The following is a 17,168-nucleotide window of genomic DNA, read 5'->3' as shown; positions in this document are numbered from 1 at the left end:
ATAAAAAGAATCAATAATACAAAAGCAATACAATACAAATCAGCAAGGGGTGTACACCCCTTTTGACCATGGATTACCACCTCCAACCATGGCGGCTGATGGCTGGGGGTCGAGCAGAAGCAAGAGTGAGGACAGGTGGCAGGATCTCACTAACTGTGTCCTGAAAGTCCTGAATGGTGGCGTTGAACAAGGCGAGCTGTTTGGATCAGTCTGCATCTACCTACAGGAAGCTAGACAACATGCCATCGAATATCATCTTTAAGGTCAGTGATCCTCTTATTAGCCTTTTGAAGTAAGGCATAATCCTCAGAAGGCAGTTGTTTTCCAAAACCACATTTGTTTTCTTGCTTCCACTCGGCATCGCCGTCCATCAGTCACGCATGCGCTTTCAGCAGAAAGGCAGCTTTTAGATGACAGTTTTTACAAAGTGACCTTTATGGCTCTCAGTTTTTACCCTGTGGAGGCTGGTTGCAGATTTTATTTTTGGTCAGGTTGGTAACTTGGGCTTCCATTGATTGTTCCAACCTCCATATGGATTGTGTGTCACCTTTTAATGCCAATGTGGTAAAAGTGTGGAGGCTGATGGAGGTCAGGCCTGACTCCACTACATCCCTACACTGGCTGCTCAGAGAACCCATGCTCCAACGGCCACGGCGACAAACTCCATGGGAAGATGCACCATTGATGTCATCAACTTTCTTACAGAAAGGAGTTAGAACTGTTCACCATCTGCTGGAGTTGGCTGGAGGTCACCTGGACAATGCTGACGCCCCGGCAGTGAGACTGGAGGTTCGATCTGTCCGAACTGTCCGGAGTATATTGGACGAATTCATGAAGGCGTTTTCAAAGGAGGACAGCACGCTCTGGTAGCTCTGGATCAATGGACTAATAATACCTGATGTTTCTAACCCTTTCTCCAGACTGGTGATCAGATCAACCCTTCCAGAAGGTGATAGGATGGGCCCTCTGCTCGGTTGTAATATGTGGGTGTCACTGGGCTCTGTGAATGAGAAAGCTCTTTACCAGACCTGTGTAAAAGCCTTGAATGAAGAGAAACTAAAAGACAGAGCAGACACACCGTGGGCTGTACTATATAACCACCATTGACCAATAATATTGGAAATTTGCACTGGTGTGTTTTACTTGGAATTTTAGCAGTAAATACCTTTGTGTCACTGACAAACCCCACTGTTTCAAAGACTTGTCCTTTCTGTTCCATTAGAGAAACGGTTTATCATTGCTTTGCCCACTGTTCCAGATTGACGCCACTGTTCAGAGCACTCAGCAATTTAGTGAGCCTTTTCAAGGAACCTTTCACAGAACTAATGGTTATCTTACCTTTTTCTTATCAGAAGAAAAAGAAGAAAAAGGGAAGGTTGCTGAATTTTATCTTTGGGCAGGCAACAATGGCAATCTATCTGAGTCGAAAGAGAAAGATTAACGGGGAACAAGGATGTGATGCCTTACTGCTGTTTAAGAGTCTTGTGAGAGCTCAGATTCTCATCCAGCAAAGGTATTATTCCAGAATGGAGGACTTGGATGCTTTTAAAAAATGTTTGGGATTATAAAAATGCCCTTTTTTTCTTTCAGAGGGTCAAAAATTACATCTGTGGATGTGCTGGTGTAACTCAGTAGTGGATGTTTGATTGTATTTATCCTGGTTTTATTAGCTTTGATTTCATCTTGTTTCCCTTGGAGATAATGAATGGTGTTTTTGAAATCCTAACTTGTTTAAAATGAAAGATTAATGAAAAACTCCGACAGTGGGACAGGAATTTGTTGGTCTGAAGCATCCTGCTCTGGTCCGTCTTTACCAAGGGGATCTGTGTTGTCTATCTGTCCTCCTTTTTTCTCCTTCCATCCTCTCACCACGACTGGAATAGCAGAAAGTCTCTTCCTCTGACTCTGGTTCTGCAGAAAGTTTCTACATCTGAGTCTAGTCCTGTAGAAAGTCTCCTCCTCTGAGTCTAGTTCTGCAGAAAGTTGTCTGTGGGTCTGGTTCTGTGGAAAATCTCTCCTGACTGTGGTTCTGCAGAAAGTCTTCTGTGGGTCTGGTTCAGTCAGTGTGCAGCTGGAGACTCACCCAGGTTGAGATACAGGGCCAGTTTCCCCCGGTGCAGCTCCAGGGTGATGTAGTCCCCTCGCTGGCCCTCCCCGTGCAGTAAGACCCCCTCCGCCTGGCGGCTCTTGAAGCGCAGAGAGATGACGTCCTTCACCGTGGACATGGACTTCTGGTTGAACCGGTACAGCAGAGAGCTTCTGCCATCAAAGTCTGCAACGTCCGATTCTGTAAGACAAACACATTTACCTTAATGGAAGACACCATGGCGAGAAATGCAGTTGAAACAGGTAGAGTGTGAGAAGAACCAGGTTCAACATGAGAACAACTTGGTGGAACATGAGAAGAACCTGGTGACATCATGATCTGAGAAGTACAGCCAAGGAGTAACTCCCTATAATCTATACAGGGTCACTACAGTCAGTAGAGTCTCTACAGAGTGACGAGAGTCCCGATAGCCGGCCCATTAGCTGCACATCAAGGTGAAATAAAGTGGAATTTGTGGGGGGAAATGTGCTGCACGAGCTTGTTTGGACCTCGTCCCACACCATAGTCGGAGCTGGAGTCTGAGCGTATCTGACGTAATTGCTGTTTCAAAAGACAACTGAAGTCCGTCGACTCGTCCGTCGGTCTGGTATCGACATGGGAGTACAAATGCTTGGTCCTTGCAAATGCTGTTTCGCTACGTTCATGGATTGAACAGGAAGTTCAAATTAAACAAAGAAACATCATGAGCTGCAGGGTGAAAAAGTGGAGCAGGAAACGCGTCAGTTCAGCTCTGACTGGACTGAACAGTTTAGTTTAGTTTTTATTATTATTATTTATTTGTATTGATTTGATATGTTTCATTCGTTAAATATTTTTTTACGTAATTAAATAAATAACGCATATTTTTTTCCCTCCTTTACCAGAGCAGCATGTTCAGCGTCTCTGGGCGCAGCACTGTGATTACAGTGCAGCGTAATACCGAGTGGAATAATATTAAGGTAGAAAGTTCCACTTTAAAAGTTACCTGAGGGCTGATTAAGAAAGTGAAAGTCATTATCTTTACTTTGAAAAGCCGAATTTAACGATCAAAGAAGTAATTCTGCAGCAAAACAGCAGTTTGCCATGTTGGCAATATTAATTTCCTCCGCTTTCTCTCTTTCCCTGACTCTCCTGCAAACTGTGTGTGTGTGTGTGCGCGTGCGAGTGTGCACGAGTGTGTACTGTTGCTCTCTCTCTCTTTCTCTGTCTCTCATGTACAGTATATTGCAGTATATTATTGCCACTTTGTTCATGTCATAAGTTCATAAATTCAGATGCATTAAGTCACATAAAGAATATCAGGAATGTGGCAGGAATCACCGGAAAATTATATTCTTAATAGTGCTGTCAATCAATTAAAAACAATTTAACTAATTAATTGCACAATTTTGTATAATTAATTGTGATTAATCACATTGTTTTTCCACTGAAGCTTGTAATGATATTTATTCAGGGAAAACCAGAGAATTAATGTCAATTCAACACACGCAGACTATATTTGAATTAAAAACAATTTTTATGATGTCCTTTTATCTTTTGGTTTTTCTCCAATATCATCAAAATAATAAAAACATAAATAAATTAATAAACTCCTGACATAAGTCTGGTTTAGTCAGAGTGCAGGTCCAACACTTTGAGGTTTGGAATATTTCTAGAAACAAAGTTGTGAACTTATTACATGAACTAAGTGGCAATAATATACTGTAACACACACTCACGCGTGCACACACACACACACACACACACACACACACACACACACACACACACACACACACAGGAGAACCAGAGAAAGAGTATAAATTAATATTTTACCAGTATTTCCTTCAGTTTTAGCAGTATGGTGGATCCTGGTCAGCCAACATGGCAACTTGGTGTTTTACTAGAGAATTACGACTGCGGTTGTAAAATTCGACTAATCAAAGTAAAGGTAAAACATTCTCTTTCTCAATCAGTCGTCAGTGAAACTTTCTGCCTTAGTATTATTGTACTCAGTATTATGCTGCTCTGTAGTCCCGGTGCTGCATCCAGACGCTGCACATGCTGCTGCTTGAGTAAGAGAGTAAAAAAAATTAAATAGATCAAAACCCAGAAGTAAACAAAACTACGTTAATTATGTTACATTTTTTTTTTTACGAATTAAACGTCAGAAATCAATTACCTAAATGAATGCGTTAGTTTTGACAGCACTAATTCTTAACTCATCATGCTGATGCGGATGATTTAGTGGAGTGTTCTTCACCTCTGATCACTGACTTAAAGAAACAGAATGCAGAAACAGACTTTCTGATGTACATCTTGGCCTCAGGATTGAGACGACAGGATACATCAGAGAGATTTCTTCATCCCATCACTGTCACTTTTCTCTCTGATTGCTGAGTGAATTCATTCATTTTTGTATATTTGGCAAGCAAACTGGTGTATCATAACAAAACTTACAACAGTAGTAGTAATAAATTCATTTATATAGCAGTTTTTATCCCCCGCCGTAGCCGATAGGCCCCGAAGGGGGATCTTGAAACAGTCTCCGTACGTACGTCCGTCCGTTCGAACGTTTCTACCTATATCTCGGCAACCCCTGGGCCCACAGTGACCAAACTTCACATGTGGATACATCTCAGAGGGGGAAGGGATACTATGGTGACCTTGACCTAATTTGCATATTAAGTAGGTCACGGGGTCACAAAGTGCTTAAAAACACATTTTGCGCTCTGGAGGCCTAGGTTTTTGAGCTAGGGCTCTGAAATGTTATACACACATGATACACACTCCAGGGATAACCTCCAGTACACCAAGTGACCTGACCTTGACCTTGAAGATTGGTAGGGTCTGAAGTTTGCTCGTCATGGTTGCAAAATTACGGAGCCCCTCTGGTGACATTGGTGAAAAAAAAAAAATTGCGTGGCCACGCGTTATTAAGGCGTGGGAACGAGATGAATAAGTCGTGGCCACGCGTTATTAAGGTGTGGGAACGAGATAAATAAGTCGTGGCCACGCGTTATTAAACTGCCGCCAAGTGAGCCGGCACTCAATTTTAACTGCGCCAAAACGGAATCCTTCATAGGTTTACACCCAATTTCAATTCAGCGCAATACTAGGCATACTCCTTTGTTACTACAAGAAATATGAAAGAATATTACTGTAGGGATTTGGAGAAAAGTACTCTTAAACTTGAATCTGTTGGTTGAAAATAATGATCTCTCGCCTGTTTTTAAAATGCAATAAAAAGGAATCCTTCATAGGTTTATGCCTGATTCCACTTCAAGGCAATAATAGACTTACTCCTTTGTTACTGCAATCAATATCAAAGAATATTACTGTAGGGATTTGGAGTAAAGTACTCTTAAACTTGGAGCAAATTAACGAAAATAATGATTTCTCACACCTGTTTTCAAATTCCAATTAAAAAAGATTCTTCATAGGTTTATGCCTGATTTCACTTCAGTGCAATACTAGATATAGTCCTTTACCAGTACCAGTAAGATCAAAGAATATTACTGTAGAAATTTGGAGAAAAGTAATGTCAAACTTGGATCTGTTGGTCAAAAATAATGGTCTTGCCTTCATTAATTTGTTCCAATTTTAAAAGTACTTTTCTCCAAATTCCTATAGTGATTTTCTTGATGCTGCTTGTAGTAGTAAAGGAGTATGTCTAGTACTGCCTGAAGTGGAATCAGGCATAAACCTGTTAAGGATTCCATTTTATTGCAGTTTGAAAATAGATGAGACCATCATTTTCGATCAACACATCCAAGTTTAAGAGTACTTTTCTCCAAATTTCTACAGTAATGTTCTTTCATATTTCTTGTAGTAACAAAGGAGTATGCCTAGTATTGCGCTGAAGTGAAATTGGGTGTAAACCTATGAAGGATTCCGTTTTATTGCATTTTGAAATCAGACCATCTGTCTTGGCCTGTGTTTTACCGTAAAGGCGTTAATAAAAGCGCAGTTAAAATTGAGTGCCGGCTCACTTGACGGCAGTTTAATAACGAGTGGCCACGACTTATTTATCTCGTTCCCACGCCTTAATAACGCGTGGCCACGACTTGTTTATCTCGTTCCCACGCCTTAATAACGCGTGGCCACGACTTATTTATCTCGTTCCCACGCCTTAATAACGCGTGGCCACGACTTATTTATCTCGTTCCCACGCCTTAATAACGCGTGGCCACGCGATTAAGCAATAATTTTTTTTTCACCAATGTCACCACAGGGGCTCCGTAAAAAATACATGTATTTTCATACAAACATTTCTCCTCATTTCTCAGCAGTTCCTGGGCCCACAGTCACCAAACTTCACACATGGACACTCCACCTGGGGAGAAGGGGCACCATGGTGACCATGACCTAATTTGCATATCAGGTCACAGGGTCACTAAGTGCATAAAAACACCTTTTGGGCTCTGGAGACGTATTTTGACATAGCTTATGAAGAAGACCTTTCAGATTCTACATAATGATCTACTAGGACCCATGGAACACCCTCTAGTGTACCAAGTGTGCTGCCTTAGAGCTGCTTTGTGAGGAAATATAAAGCCCTCCGGCGGGGGATTAGCCCAGCAACGGCCTTCTTGTTATACTTGAAATACAACGGCCCATAATTAAAAACAACAGAGTCACTTTGGATCCAGACTCCATGTTCTCCCTGAGCATGATGTGAGGTGCGGTGGTGAGTCACTCACTGAAGGAGCAGCCGTACACCTCCAGCCGGACACCCAGCCAGCCACTAGGGTTCCACTCCAGAGGGACGAAGCGCAGGAAGCGAGTTCTCACTGAGTGGGACAGCTTGTTATGGACCACCGCCTCCGAGTTCACGTTCCCCAAGAACCTCTAGGATGACACACAGGACGGAGTCACAGTTAGGGTAGAGGCACTTCAAAAACCAAACCTCTGATCTAAAGCAAGTTAGTGCAAACATGTTGAATATCTGAATAACACAGTCTTCTCCTTGAACATTGTGTGTGAGGAAGTCAGAAATGTGAGACCGTCCACTGCAGCGGGGGACATGGTGAGGTTAGAGTCTGGCACTGCTTCTCCTGTCTGGGAAATAACAAGTCACCATCACTGCTTTACTCCTGGCTGCTCCACACGCTCAACACATGCTAGGCACGCTCATTAAACGTGCGACACATGCTCAACACGTGGTTAACACGCACTCAACGCGCAGTTAACACGTACTCAACACACGGTTAACATGCACTCAACACGCACTCAGCACGCTCTCAACACGCTCTCAACACGTGCTAAACACATGCTCATAATGCACTCAACATGTACTTAACACTAGACAGGCTCAACGCGTGATTGACCACACTCAACACATGCTTAACACATTCTTAACACACTCAACATGTGATCAAAACATGTTCAAATGCACTCAACATATGCTCAACACACGGATGACATTGCACTCAACATATGCTTAACACATTTTTAACATGTGCTCAATACATGCTCAATACACACTCAACACATACATGCTCAACACGAGCTCAACACATGCTAAACCTATTCTTAACACATGCTCGACATGCACTTAAACGTACTCAACACATGCCCAATACGCACTCAACACACGCTCAACACATGTTCTCCACGCACTCAGTACACGCCATGCACACGCTCAACACATGCCGTGTTATTAACAGTGGTTGGATCCAACGGAGCCAAAAGAAACTGAAATCACACCCAGGCTTTTCTTGCGGTTCCAAGCTCAAAAGTCTTGTGTGAAAAAGGTCAATAAAATACGCAGCACATTGGAATGGAAAGTTCATCATCTGACCTTTTTGAGTGAAGTACCTAATACTTCAATAAACTACCAATGAAGCAGCGCATTCTAGCCTGGTTTTCATCGATTATGCTGAACACTTAAAAATGCAGCGTTAGACAAATAGAATGACGAGGGTTCAACATGCTCTTCCATCGTACCTTTCAGGCCTCATATAAGGAAGGAGGGGCTGCAGCCTGCTGCCAATCATTTCAGACATGTTGAATCATGACCAATCATTACTCTAATCCCCTTACTTTTTTTTTTCAAGTAACAAGTACAGTAAGGAATTACTTTTGCAAAAACAGTAAATACTTTCCCACTAACAGGCTGTGTTACTAAACAAACATCAGAGGCCTGTACTACGACACTGGAGTTTCCCTTACCGAGAAAATCTCAACTAAAAGCAGTGAGGAAGTTCATCCCAACTCCATTATGCTGTAATAAAGTGTATCTGAGTGATCACAGTGCCGTCCATTTATATTGCCGATGAATTAATATTGCATAATCTGATTAAGTCAGCATTAATAAGTCAGGAATATTCTGGCTTTGGCTGCAGAAGCAGTGTTGTCATATCAGATTGACAGTTTCCACCCCAATCACATCTTAGAACCCGCCCATTCCAATAAAAACCAGCCCAAACTGCCAATTGCCAGAGACCTGTGCAAAACCACAACCTCATAACACACACAAAACAAAACACACCCAGAGCTTCATATCTGCATCAAATAACCACATATAAATGATAGATAAACAGGTCATAGGTTTTTGCAAATTGCAACCAACGAAAGTGCAGTAAATCAACCATAGGCTACACAAATTGCAAAATGAACCTCTGGCATCCTAGCCCCAGGCATAATGCCAACTCCACATAAAAATGTTCACTTTTAAGCCACGTAGGCCTCATATATGTCATTATTTACATCACAAATGACCTGTATGAGGAATACATGCAAAACAATTTAAAACAACTAAATTACGCACATACAGTGTATCTCCCTCCCTTCTCTCTTTTTTCCCCTCTACGCTGCTTTCCACACCTGTGGTTCTGAAAGACGCACAATGACCAGCTGATGTTGATTTTTAACTCATTGAGTAAATGCCATTGAATAAGTGGGCTAAACTTACCAAAATCAGTCCCGCTGCAAATAAGCTCATGTGACATAAATACTGTTGTGATCACGGAGCTGGTCACTGCAGTGCATGATGGGAGTTCTGTTTGCCGTGTTCTAGAGCTTATTGGGCATTCTATTAGGTTTGTAGTTTGTGTGTGGTTGTGCTGTGTTGTGTTTTGGTTCCGTACTTCATGTAGTTAATTAGTTCATCTAGTTTAGTGTGGTTCATTAGTTGTGGGTGGGCAGACAGGATGAAGGGGGTCTTGAGTGAAATGTGCTCCTGACTTGAAGTTCCTGTTGGGTATGTTTTGTCAAAATGAAAGTCTCTCTTGAGAACTTCAACAACTATTTACAGTTAATAGGTGCTTGGTCAGCGTGTTGCTTTTTATCAGAGAAGAACTGCTACTCTATGGTAAATAGGGTCAGCTGCTCTGCAGGGTTTCTCCCTCTGTGACTGGTCACGTGTTCCAAGCTCCGCTCATCCATCCATCCATCTATCCATTGTCCACCACTTATCCGGGGCCGGGTCACGGTGGCAGCAGTCTGAGCAGAGTTGCCCAGACTTCCCTCACCCCAGACACTTCCTCCAGCTCCTCCGGTGGCACCCCAAGGCGTTCCCAGGCCATAGAGAGACATAGTCCCTCCAGCGTGTCCTGGGTCTGCCCCGAGGCCTCCTACCGGAGGGACATGCCCGGAACACCTCCCTGGGAGGCGTCCGGGGGGCATCCGAAATAGATGCCCGAGCCTCCTCAGCTGGCTCCTATAGATTGAGAGGAGCAATGGTTCTACTCCGAGCTTCCTGGTGACTGAGCTCCTCACCCTATCACTAAGGGTGACTGAGCTCCTCACCCTATCACTAAGGGTGCACCCAGTCACCCTACGGAGTTTCCTCCATGTACATTTTTCATGTAAATGCACACACATAGGTCTGGGTTGAACTAGTGAATACCCACTTGATAACCTGTAATGGTTATCAAGATCCAAAGTGTCTGAATCAGTCAACCCAGGAAACAGAGATCCTGGATATGTTGATCAGGGGTTGTAGTCCAGGCCTCAGATCTTCACCTTCTCACAGAACAAGCCAGCTTTTCACCTTCTCACAGAGCAGACCAGCTCTTCAGCCTCTCATAGAAGAACAGGCCAGAACAGACAGTTCATCTTCCGCCCTCAACACGCCCACTTTCTACCATAAATGGTCAATGCAAATCACCTTGTCAATATTTTAGCATCTCAATCAGCCTGTTGATCACCGGCATTTGGCGCTAAATCCTGACAGAAAAGATGAAGAAAAAGAATTTTACAAAGACAGAAATAGTCATGGAGGAGGTGGAGGTCAGGAAATGATATTATTTGGTGTCACGCTAGTGGAATCACTACTAAAAGAAAAAAAAACGATCAACAGCTCGTCATCACCGCTGGAAATACTGAGAGAGTCTGAGAGAGATCAGTGACTGTAAAGGTGGAGGAGAAGAGTCTGATCTGAAGTTGGAGGCCAGAGGAGAGTGACATGATGGAGAGTGACATCAAGGTTGTGACTCCAGCGTGTGTCAGAGTGTCGGAGAAGAAGGAGACATTTAGGTGGAGACCACAGGAGACTGATGAAGTTCAGTTTTATCTGTTTATTAAATGTATGAATTAGATATTTTAACAGGCACCGTGAAAAGGCTCAGTGAACTTTGTGTTTTATCCTCCATCACTGAAGGTGGAGGCAGAGGGTGGAGGAGGAGGGTGACGGAGGAGGTGGAGGAGGTTGTCTGTCTCCAGCAGCAGTGCACACAGAGCACATGAACGTACCGCGAGCGGCTTTTATCAGGATTTACAGCCATAACATAAAATTAAAGCTGCAAGCAGCATTGGTCGGGACCTCGAGATTGCCCGTCGGGGGGGGTGGCTATGAACGGTTAATTAAAAAAAATATCATTTAAGCAAAAAAAAAAAAAAAAAAAAAATAGTACTTTTATTTTGAAAAAACGGCGTCGGAACCAGCTAACTAGCTAGTGATTTGTGACCGCAGCACCCCCATTAGGCCACCTACCAAATTTCAGCTCAATCGAACAATGTTTACTAGCATGCTAACGGGCATGCTATGCCGCAAGCTAGCGGATACACCTGAAAATCTCAGTGTGGTACTCCCCAGGTTGCCCCGATCCCAAATCTGGTCTTACTTCAATTCTAGTGTGAATGACACTGCACTTATGGAACAATAAAGGTTTTTCAAAAACTTCCACCGACATGAATTATATGGCCTCAGGCCAGGCCTCCTACGGAGGTCAGTGTGTGACATGAGACTGACCTGGTGGAGTGCCGGGCCTAGGAGGCCCGGCCTTTGTCGGCGGTGTACGAAGGTGTGAATGACGCAGCACTTATGGAACAGGAAAGGTTTTTCAAAAACTTCCACCGACATGAATGTGAGGGCCTTTGTCAGTTGTGTACGGATTACAAAAGGAAGCTGGCATTGGCCAGGCCTGCGGCCTGGCCTTTCGTAAACTGTGGCTCAAGCCCATTGGGGTGGCCACGATACTCTAGACCAGTTAATGATCATTTTTTATCTTTAAAAAGAAATAGAATTTTTTTAATAACTTTTATTTTGAAAAAAACGGCCTCAAAACCAGCTAATTATGTAGTGATTCATGACTGCAGCGGCCTCATTAGGCCACCTACCAAATTTCAGCTCAATCGGATAATGTTTGTTAAAATGCTAACGGGCTTGCTAGGCCTATGAGATCCTGAAAATGTCACTGAGATGCTCCCCCTCCCCCTCCCACGGTCCCCGGACCAGGATTGCGCAATCCTGCTGTAGATTTTCACAGCAGGTGCACGTCACTTTGATCATTAAGTGTGAGAGCTAGAGTGGGAGAGATGTTTTCATAATTCCAAGATGTCGCAAACAACTGCTCTGAATCCATAGTTATCGGGGGAGTATGTGGATAAAAATACCATAGTTTTGTAGGAATTTTTGTCCTCTTTCAGACGGTGTGGGTGTGGAAGCAGTCAGAGGTAAACTGTGGACACCAGGGGGCGCTGTTTGGCACTAACGGCAGATTGGGCTCCATCCGCTACAGTATTAAATTCTGGGGCGAAAAGAATGTTACTCTATCACTTTAACTCGTCATTCTGGGGACTTGTTTTGGAATTTTCCCCACATATGTTACATCCTCTTGTTCGGCAGGGTCTCGTGGGCATGGCGATGCCCTCGGTTTGTGGCTGAGAGTCACGGTTTGCAAACAGTTAAGAGTAGTTCGGGGAGTTTAAAATCGTTGATTTTCGGCGAGAATTGTCCGTTTCCCCATGTTAATGGATGACAGGAGCCAAAAAGGCGATTAGGGGGTGGGGAGCTTGGACGGCTAATAAAAATTAAACTGGACTAGGTAAGAAAATTTCCCTCTAGAGTTCAGTAGTAAACAATCTCCTCTATTTTTGTATATCTCAATTTAACCGATGCGACCTTCGCCCTATGAGGAGTTAAATTTTCCGTTTCTGCCTTTTTTTCCCTTTTTTGGGCGAACATCTTACATTGAAAGGCAAATATCCGGCTTCCTGTTGGAGTTAGGGCAAAAGTTAGAGCGCGTGAGTCGTAGGGCTCGAGTAGACGAACAAATTTCGTATTCGCGACATTTCTCTACGACATTCCTACGGACCGTGGCGGGCGATTAAAATCTTCTAAGTGGCGCTAGAGAGCATGCCAGTGGCGCTAGAGAGCTCGCCGTTGGCTGGGCCTAGGGGCCCAGCCGTTGGCGAGGTCCCTAAATATACTAAACTGTATCATGTATGTATAATAATAAAATAATCAATATACAATCTATAATTTCTTTATTAGGGACCTCGCCAACGGCTGGGCCCCTAGGCCCAGCCAACGGCAGGTCTCTTTTGGATTTCGTCGTCGCCAAAAGTGTTTTTTTTGCGCTTAGCCTCATTTTTCACCCCCTAAACACGCTCGAAAACTCACCAAATTTGGAAGTTTCGTCACGACCGCGCTCCATTCGAGGTTTCTGTAAAAAAATCCCCAAAAAGTCCAAAAATGGCTCTCTAGCGCCACCTAGAAAATTTCAATCGCCCGCCATGGTCCGTAGGAATGTCGTAGAGAAATGTCGCGAATACGAAATTTGTTCGTCTACTCGAGCCCTACGACTCACGCGCTCTAACTTTTGCCCTAACTCCAACAGGAAGCCGGCTATTTTCCTTTCAATGTAAGGTGTTCGCCCAAAAAAGGGAAAAAAAGGCAGAAACGGAAAATTTAACTCCTCATAGGGCGAAGGTCGCATCGGTTAAATTGAGATATACAAAAATAGAGGAGATTGTTTACTACTGAACTCTAGAGGGAAATTTTCTTACCTAGTCCAGTTTAATTTTTATTAGCCGTCCAAGCTCCCCACCCCGAAATCGGCTCTCCCCATCCTGTCATCCGAATACATGGGGAAATGGAAAATTCGCCCCCAAAATCAACGATTTAAAACTCCCCGAACTACTCTTAACTGTTTGCAAACCGTGACTCTCAGCCACAAACCGAGGGCATCGCCACGACTACGAGACCCTGCCGAACAAGAGGATGTAACATATGTGGGGAAAATTCCAAAACAAGTCCCCAGAATGACGAGTTAAAGCGACACAGTAACATTTTTCTCGTCCGAAATCTTAACACTATAGCGGATGGAGCCAAATCTGCCGTTCCTGCCAAACAGCGCCCCCTGGTGTCCAAAGTTTACCTCCGACTGCTTCCAAACGTACACAATCTTAAAGAGGACAAAAATTCCTACAAACGTATGGTATTTTTATCCACATACTCCCCCGATAAGTATAGATTAAGAGCAGTTGTTCGCAAAATCTTCTAATATAATCCTCTCTGGCTCACTCTACCGTCAGAGTGTCCGCGCTCGGCGCAGCTGTGAAATTCTCCACTGTGATTGGTCAGTGCATCACTCCATATATGGGCAGCTTCCTGTAGCTTCAGGCTCATCACTGCTGTGTGATTGACAGCCTGTCATATCCTGCAGTTTGACCTGAGAGTGACCTCACCAGTCATTCTCAGGTCAGGTTACTCTCATGTGACCTGACCTCACTCTCATGTCTCATGTTCTCCTGTCATGAGGACATGCAAAACCTGTACGAGGTCTGGCCTGAGACATGTAATTCATGTCGGTGGAAGTTTGTGAAAAACCTTCATTGCTGCATCATTCACACCTTCGTTCACGCCGACAAAGGCCGGGCCTCCTAGGCCCGGCACTCCACCAGGTCACTCTCATGTCCCACACTGACCTCTGTAGGAGGCTTGGCCTGAGGCCATGTAATTCATGTTGGTGGAAGTTTTTGAAAAACCTTTATTACTGCATCATTCACACCTTTGTACACCGCCGACAAAGGCCGGGCCTCCTAGGCCCGGCACTCCACCAGGTCACTCCATCGTCCCACACTGACCTTTGTACGATGGAAGTCGGTGGAAGTTTGTGAAAAACCTTTATTGCATCATTCACACCTTCGCGCACCGCCGACAAAGGCCGGGCCTCCTAGGCCCGGCACTCCACCAGGTCAGTCTCTTGTCACACACTGACCTCCGTAGGAGGCCTGGCCTGAGGCCATATAATTCATGTCGGTGGAAGTTTTTGAAAAACCTTTATTGTGCCATAAGTGCTGTGTCTTTTACACTAGAATTGAAGTAAGACCAGATTCAGGATCGGGGCCATCTGGGGAGTACCCAACAGACATTTTCAGGCAGCTCGGCTAGCTTGCGGTTTAGCACACCTGTTAGCATGCGAGCAAACATTGTCCGATTGAGCCGAAATTTGGTAGGTAGCCTAATGGGGGTGCTGCGATCACAAATCACTAGCTAATTAGCTGGTTTTGACGCAGTTTTTTCAAAATAAAAGTCGTAAAAAAATGTTTTATTTTTTTTTATATTTAAGCAAATATTTTGAACCGTTCATAGCCACCCCCCCGACGGGCAATCTCGAGGTCCCGACCAATGCTGCTTGCAGCTTTAATTTTACATGTAATCTATTGATAAATCATCTCTATTGCAGACCAGAGACTCACTTTGTTACCGTGTACACACAGTAACACACGCAAACCCTAATAAAAGCAGCTGGAACAGAACAGACGTCCCCAGAGACTGGAGACAGACAGTCAGTGTTGCTCCAGACACTAAAGCTTTACTGCACTATTTATGTACTTTCTCTGAAATTACACTGATTTTACACACTTTGTCACAATTGATAATCAATCAGTTCTATCCTCTGTATCATTAATAATCAAGCCATTTTATCCACAGCTCTGTATCATTTGAAGATGAAAGTTTGACATATGAACATAGAGCTGCTGATTCGGTAGTAATTTCTACTCAAGAAACACGTATACCAGTGCAGCTTGGCTGTTTATGATTATGTGGATCAATAAGTCTGATATTTGAAGATAATAAATGTATGAGATGAACCTGGTTGTCTGTTGTCACAGTCCTGCTCCACTGACAGACTGAGGAGATCCTTCCTCCCCCACGCCATCCGACTCTTCAACACCTCTCGGGGGAGGCCTTAGCGGACACCAAGCCCTGGACTTACTACACACACACTACGCACCCTTGACACACGCACACGCACACACACACACACACACACACACACACACACACACACACACACACACACACACACACACACACACACACTACTTATCTTACTAATGTTACTAATTGCTTAATTATTTGTTTATACTGAAGTTATATTTCTTCTGTTTTACCTATTGCTTGTTTTTTGTAAGCCTGCATGCCCCTGTGTTTCCATATTGCTGCTGCTGGAATTGTGAATTTCTCTTGGAGATCATTAAAGTATCTATCTATCTATCTATCTATCTATCTATCTATCTATCTATCTATCTATCTATCTATCTATCTATCTATCTATCTATCTATCTATCTATCTATCTATCTATCTATCTATCTATCTATCTATCAATCTATCTATCTATCTATCTATCTATCTATCTATCTATCTATCTATCTATCTATCTATCTATCTATCTATCTATCTATCTATCTATCTATCTATCTAGTTCAATTCTCCACTTCACAATCAGCGCTACCAGGTTCCTTGTCTCCAAAATATGCAAATATCCAAATATCCTATATGCAAATATCCAAAATCAAATACTTTACATGGGAAGTGGCGTACTCATCTTTCAGGACCTGTTTTGTGCTTCAGCAACCTTTAGAAATGAGGCCCCAGCTCTTCACCCTCTCACATAACAACACAAGAGTTCTTCACCCTCTCACAAATCCAGCATTGTGTTTTGTGGATTCGGAAAATGCCTTCAACCATGTCCTCCAAGATGTATTGTGGGAGGATCTTGGGCAGTGTGGGAGGGGCTTAGACAGTTTGGGAGGAGCTTATGGAGTGTGGGAGGAGCTTTGATAGTGTGGGAGGAGCTTAGGGAGTATGGGAGGAGCTTATTTATGGAGTGTGAGAGGAGCTTATGAAGTGCAGGAGGACCTTTGGGAGTGTGGGAGGAGTTAATGAAGTGTGGAAGGACCTTTGGGAGTGTGGGAGGAGCTTGGGGAGTGCAGAGCACCGGAACTGCTGCTGCAGGCAATCTGGTCTTTGCCCTCCCAGTGTGAGAGCTGAGTCTGTTCCTGATTTTCATGGCATTGTGGGTGGGGGTGGGGGGTCTCTGCTCTTTGCAGATGATGTCATCCTCCTAACAGGGTTTCATGACCGCCATTGTTCACTGGAACGGTTCAATTCGGATCAGTTCCTCCAGGTCTGGGTCATAGTCTCATGGAAAAGGACGGCAGGTCCTCTCCAGGTAGGGGGAGGAGCTTCCATAGGCGGAGGAGGTAAGTATCTCTGGATCTTATTCAGGAGTGATGGAGGACTGATGGAGGAGGGATGGAGGAGTGATGGAGGGATGGTGGAGTGATGGAGAACTGATGGAGGAGTAATGAAGGAGTGATAGAGAGATGGTCCACAGGTTCAGGCTGCAGGAGCAGTCACTGTCGGACCGTTGTGGTGAAGATGAGCTGAACTATAAAGTAAAGCTCTCTATTTACCGTTCGGTCTAAACCTCCACCCTCACTGTAGATCACCTCCACCCTCACTGTAGATCACCTCCACCCGCACTGTGGTCATAATGTTCCGGGTCATGTTGGGGGCTGAGATCCCACAGAAAGGTTTGCTCAATTCTAATGAATGGACACTTGTAGTTGTGACTCTCACTA

At 43.9% G+C, this 17,168-nt stretch overlaps 1 protein-coding gene across 1 annotated transcript in view; it reads right to left on the bottom strand.

Annotated features, from left to right (window-relative positions):
- The window catches only part of LOC308142617 (contactin-associated protein-like 5), a gene marked incomplete at its 3' end in the record, with an annotated part of 229,754 nt that overhangs the window by 124,891 nt on the left and 87,695 nt on the right, over nucleotides 1-17,168 (bottom strand). The window contains exons 4-5 of the mRNA XM_080513120.1: nucleotides 6,769-6,916; nucleotides 2,084-2,287 (exon numbers count right to left, since the gene is read on the bottom strand). Coding sequence (XP_080369246.1) covers nucleotides 2,084-2,287; nucleotides 6,769-6,916 — 352 coding nt within the window. The remainder of the gene's footprint in view (nucleotides 1-2,083; nucleotides 2,288-6,768; nucleotides 6,917-17,168) is intronic.

This window comes from Blennius ocellaris, assembly GCF_963422515.1.
Source record: "Blennius ocellaris genome assembly, chromosome: 17".
Taxonomy (NCBI): domain Eukaryota; kingdom Metazoa; phylum Chordata; class Actinopteri; order Blenniiformes; family Blenniidae; genus Blennius; species Blennius ocellaris.
This window is presented reverse-complemented; position numbering and strand designations above follow the sequence as displayed.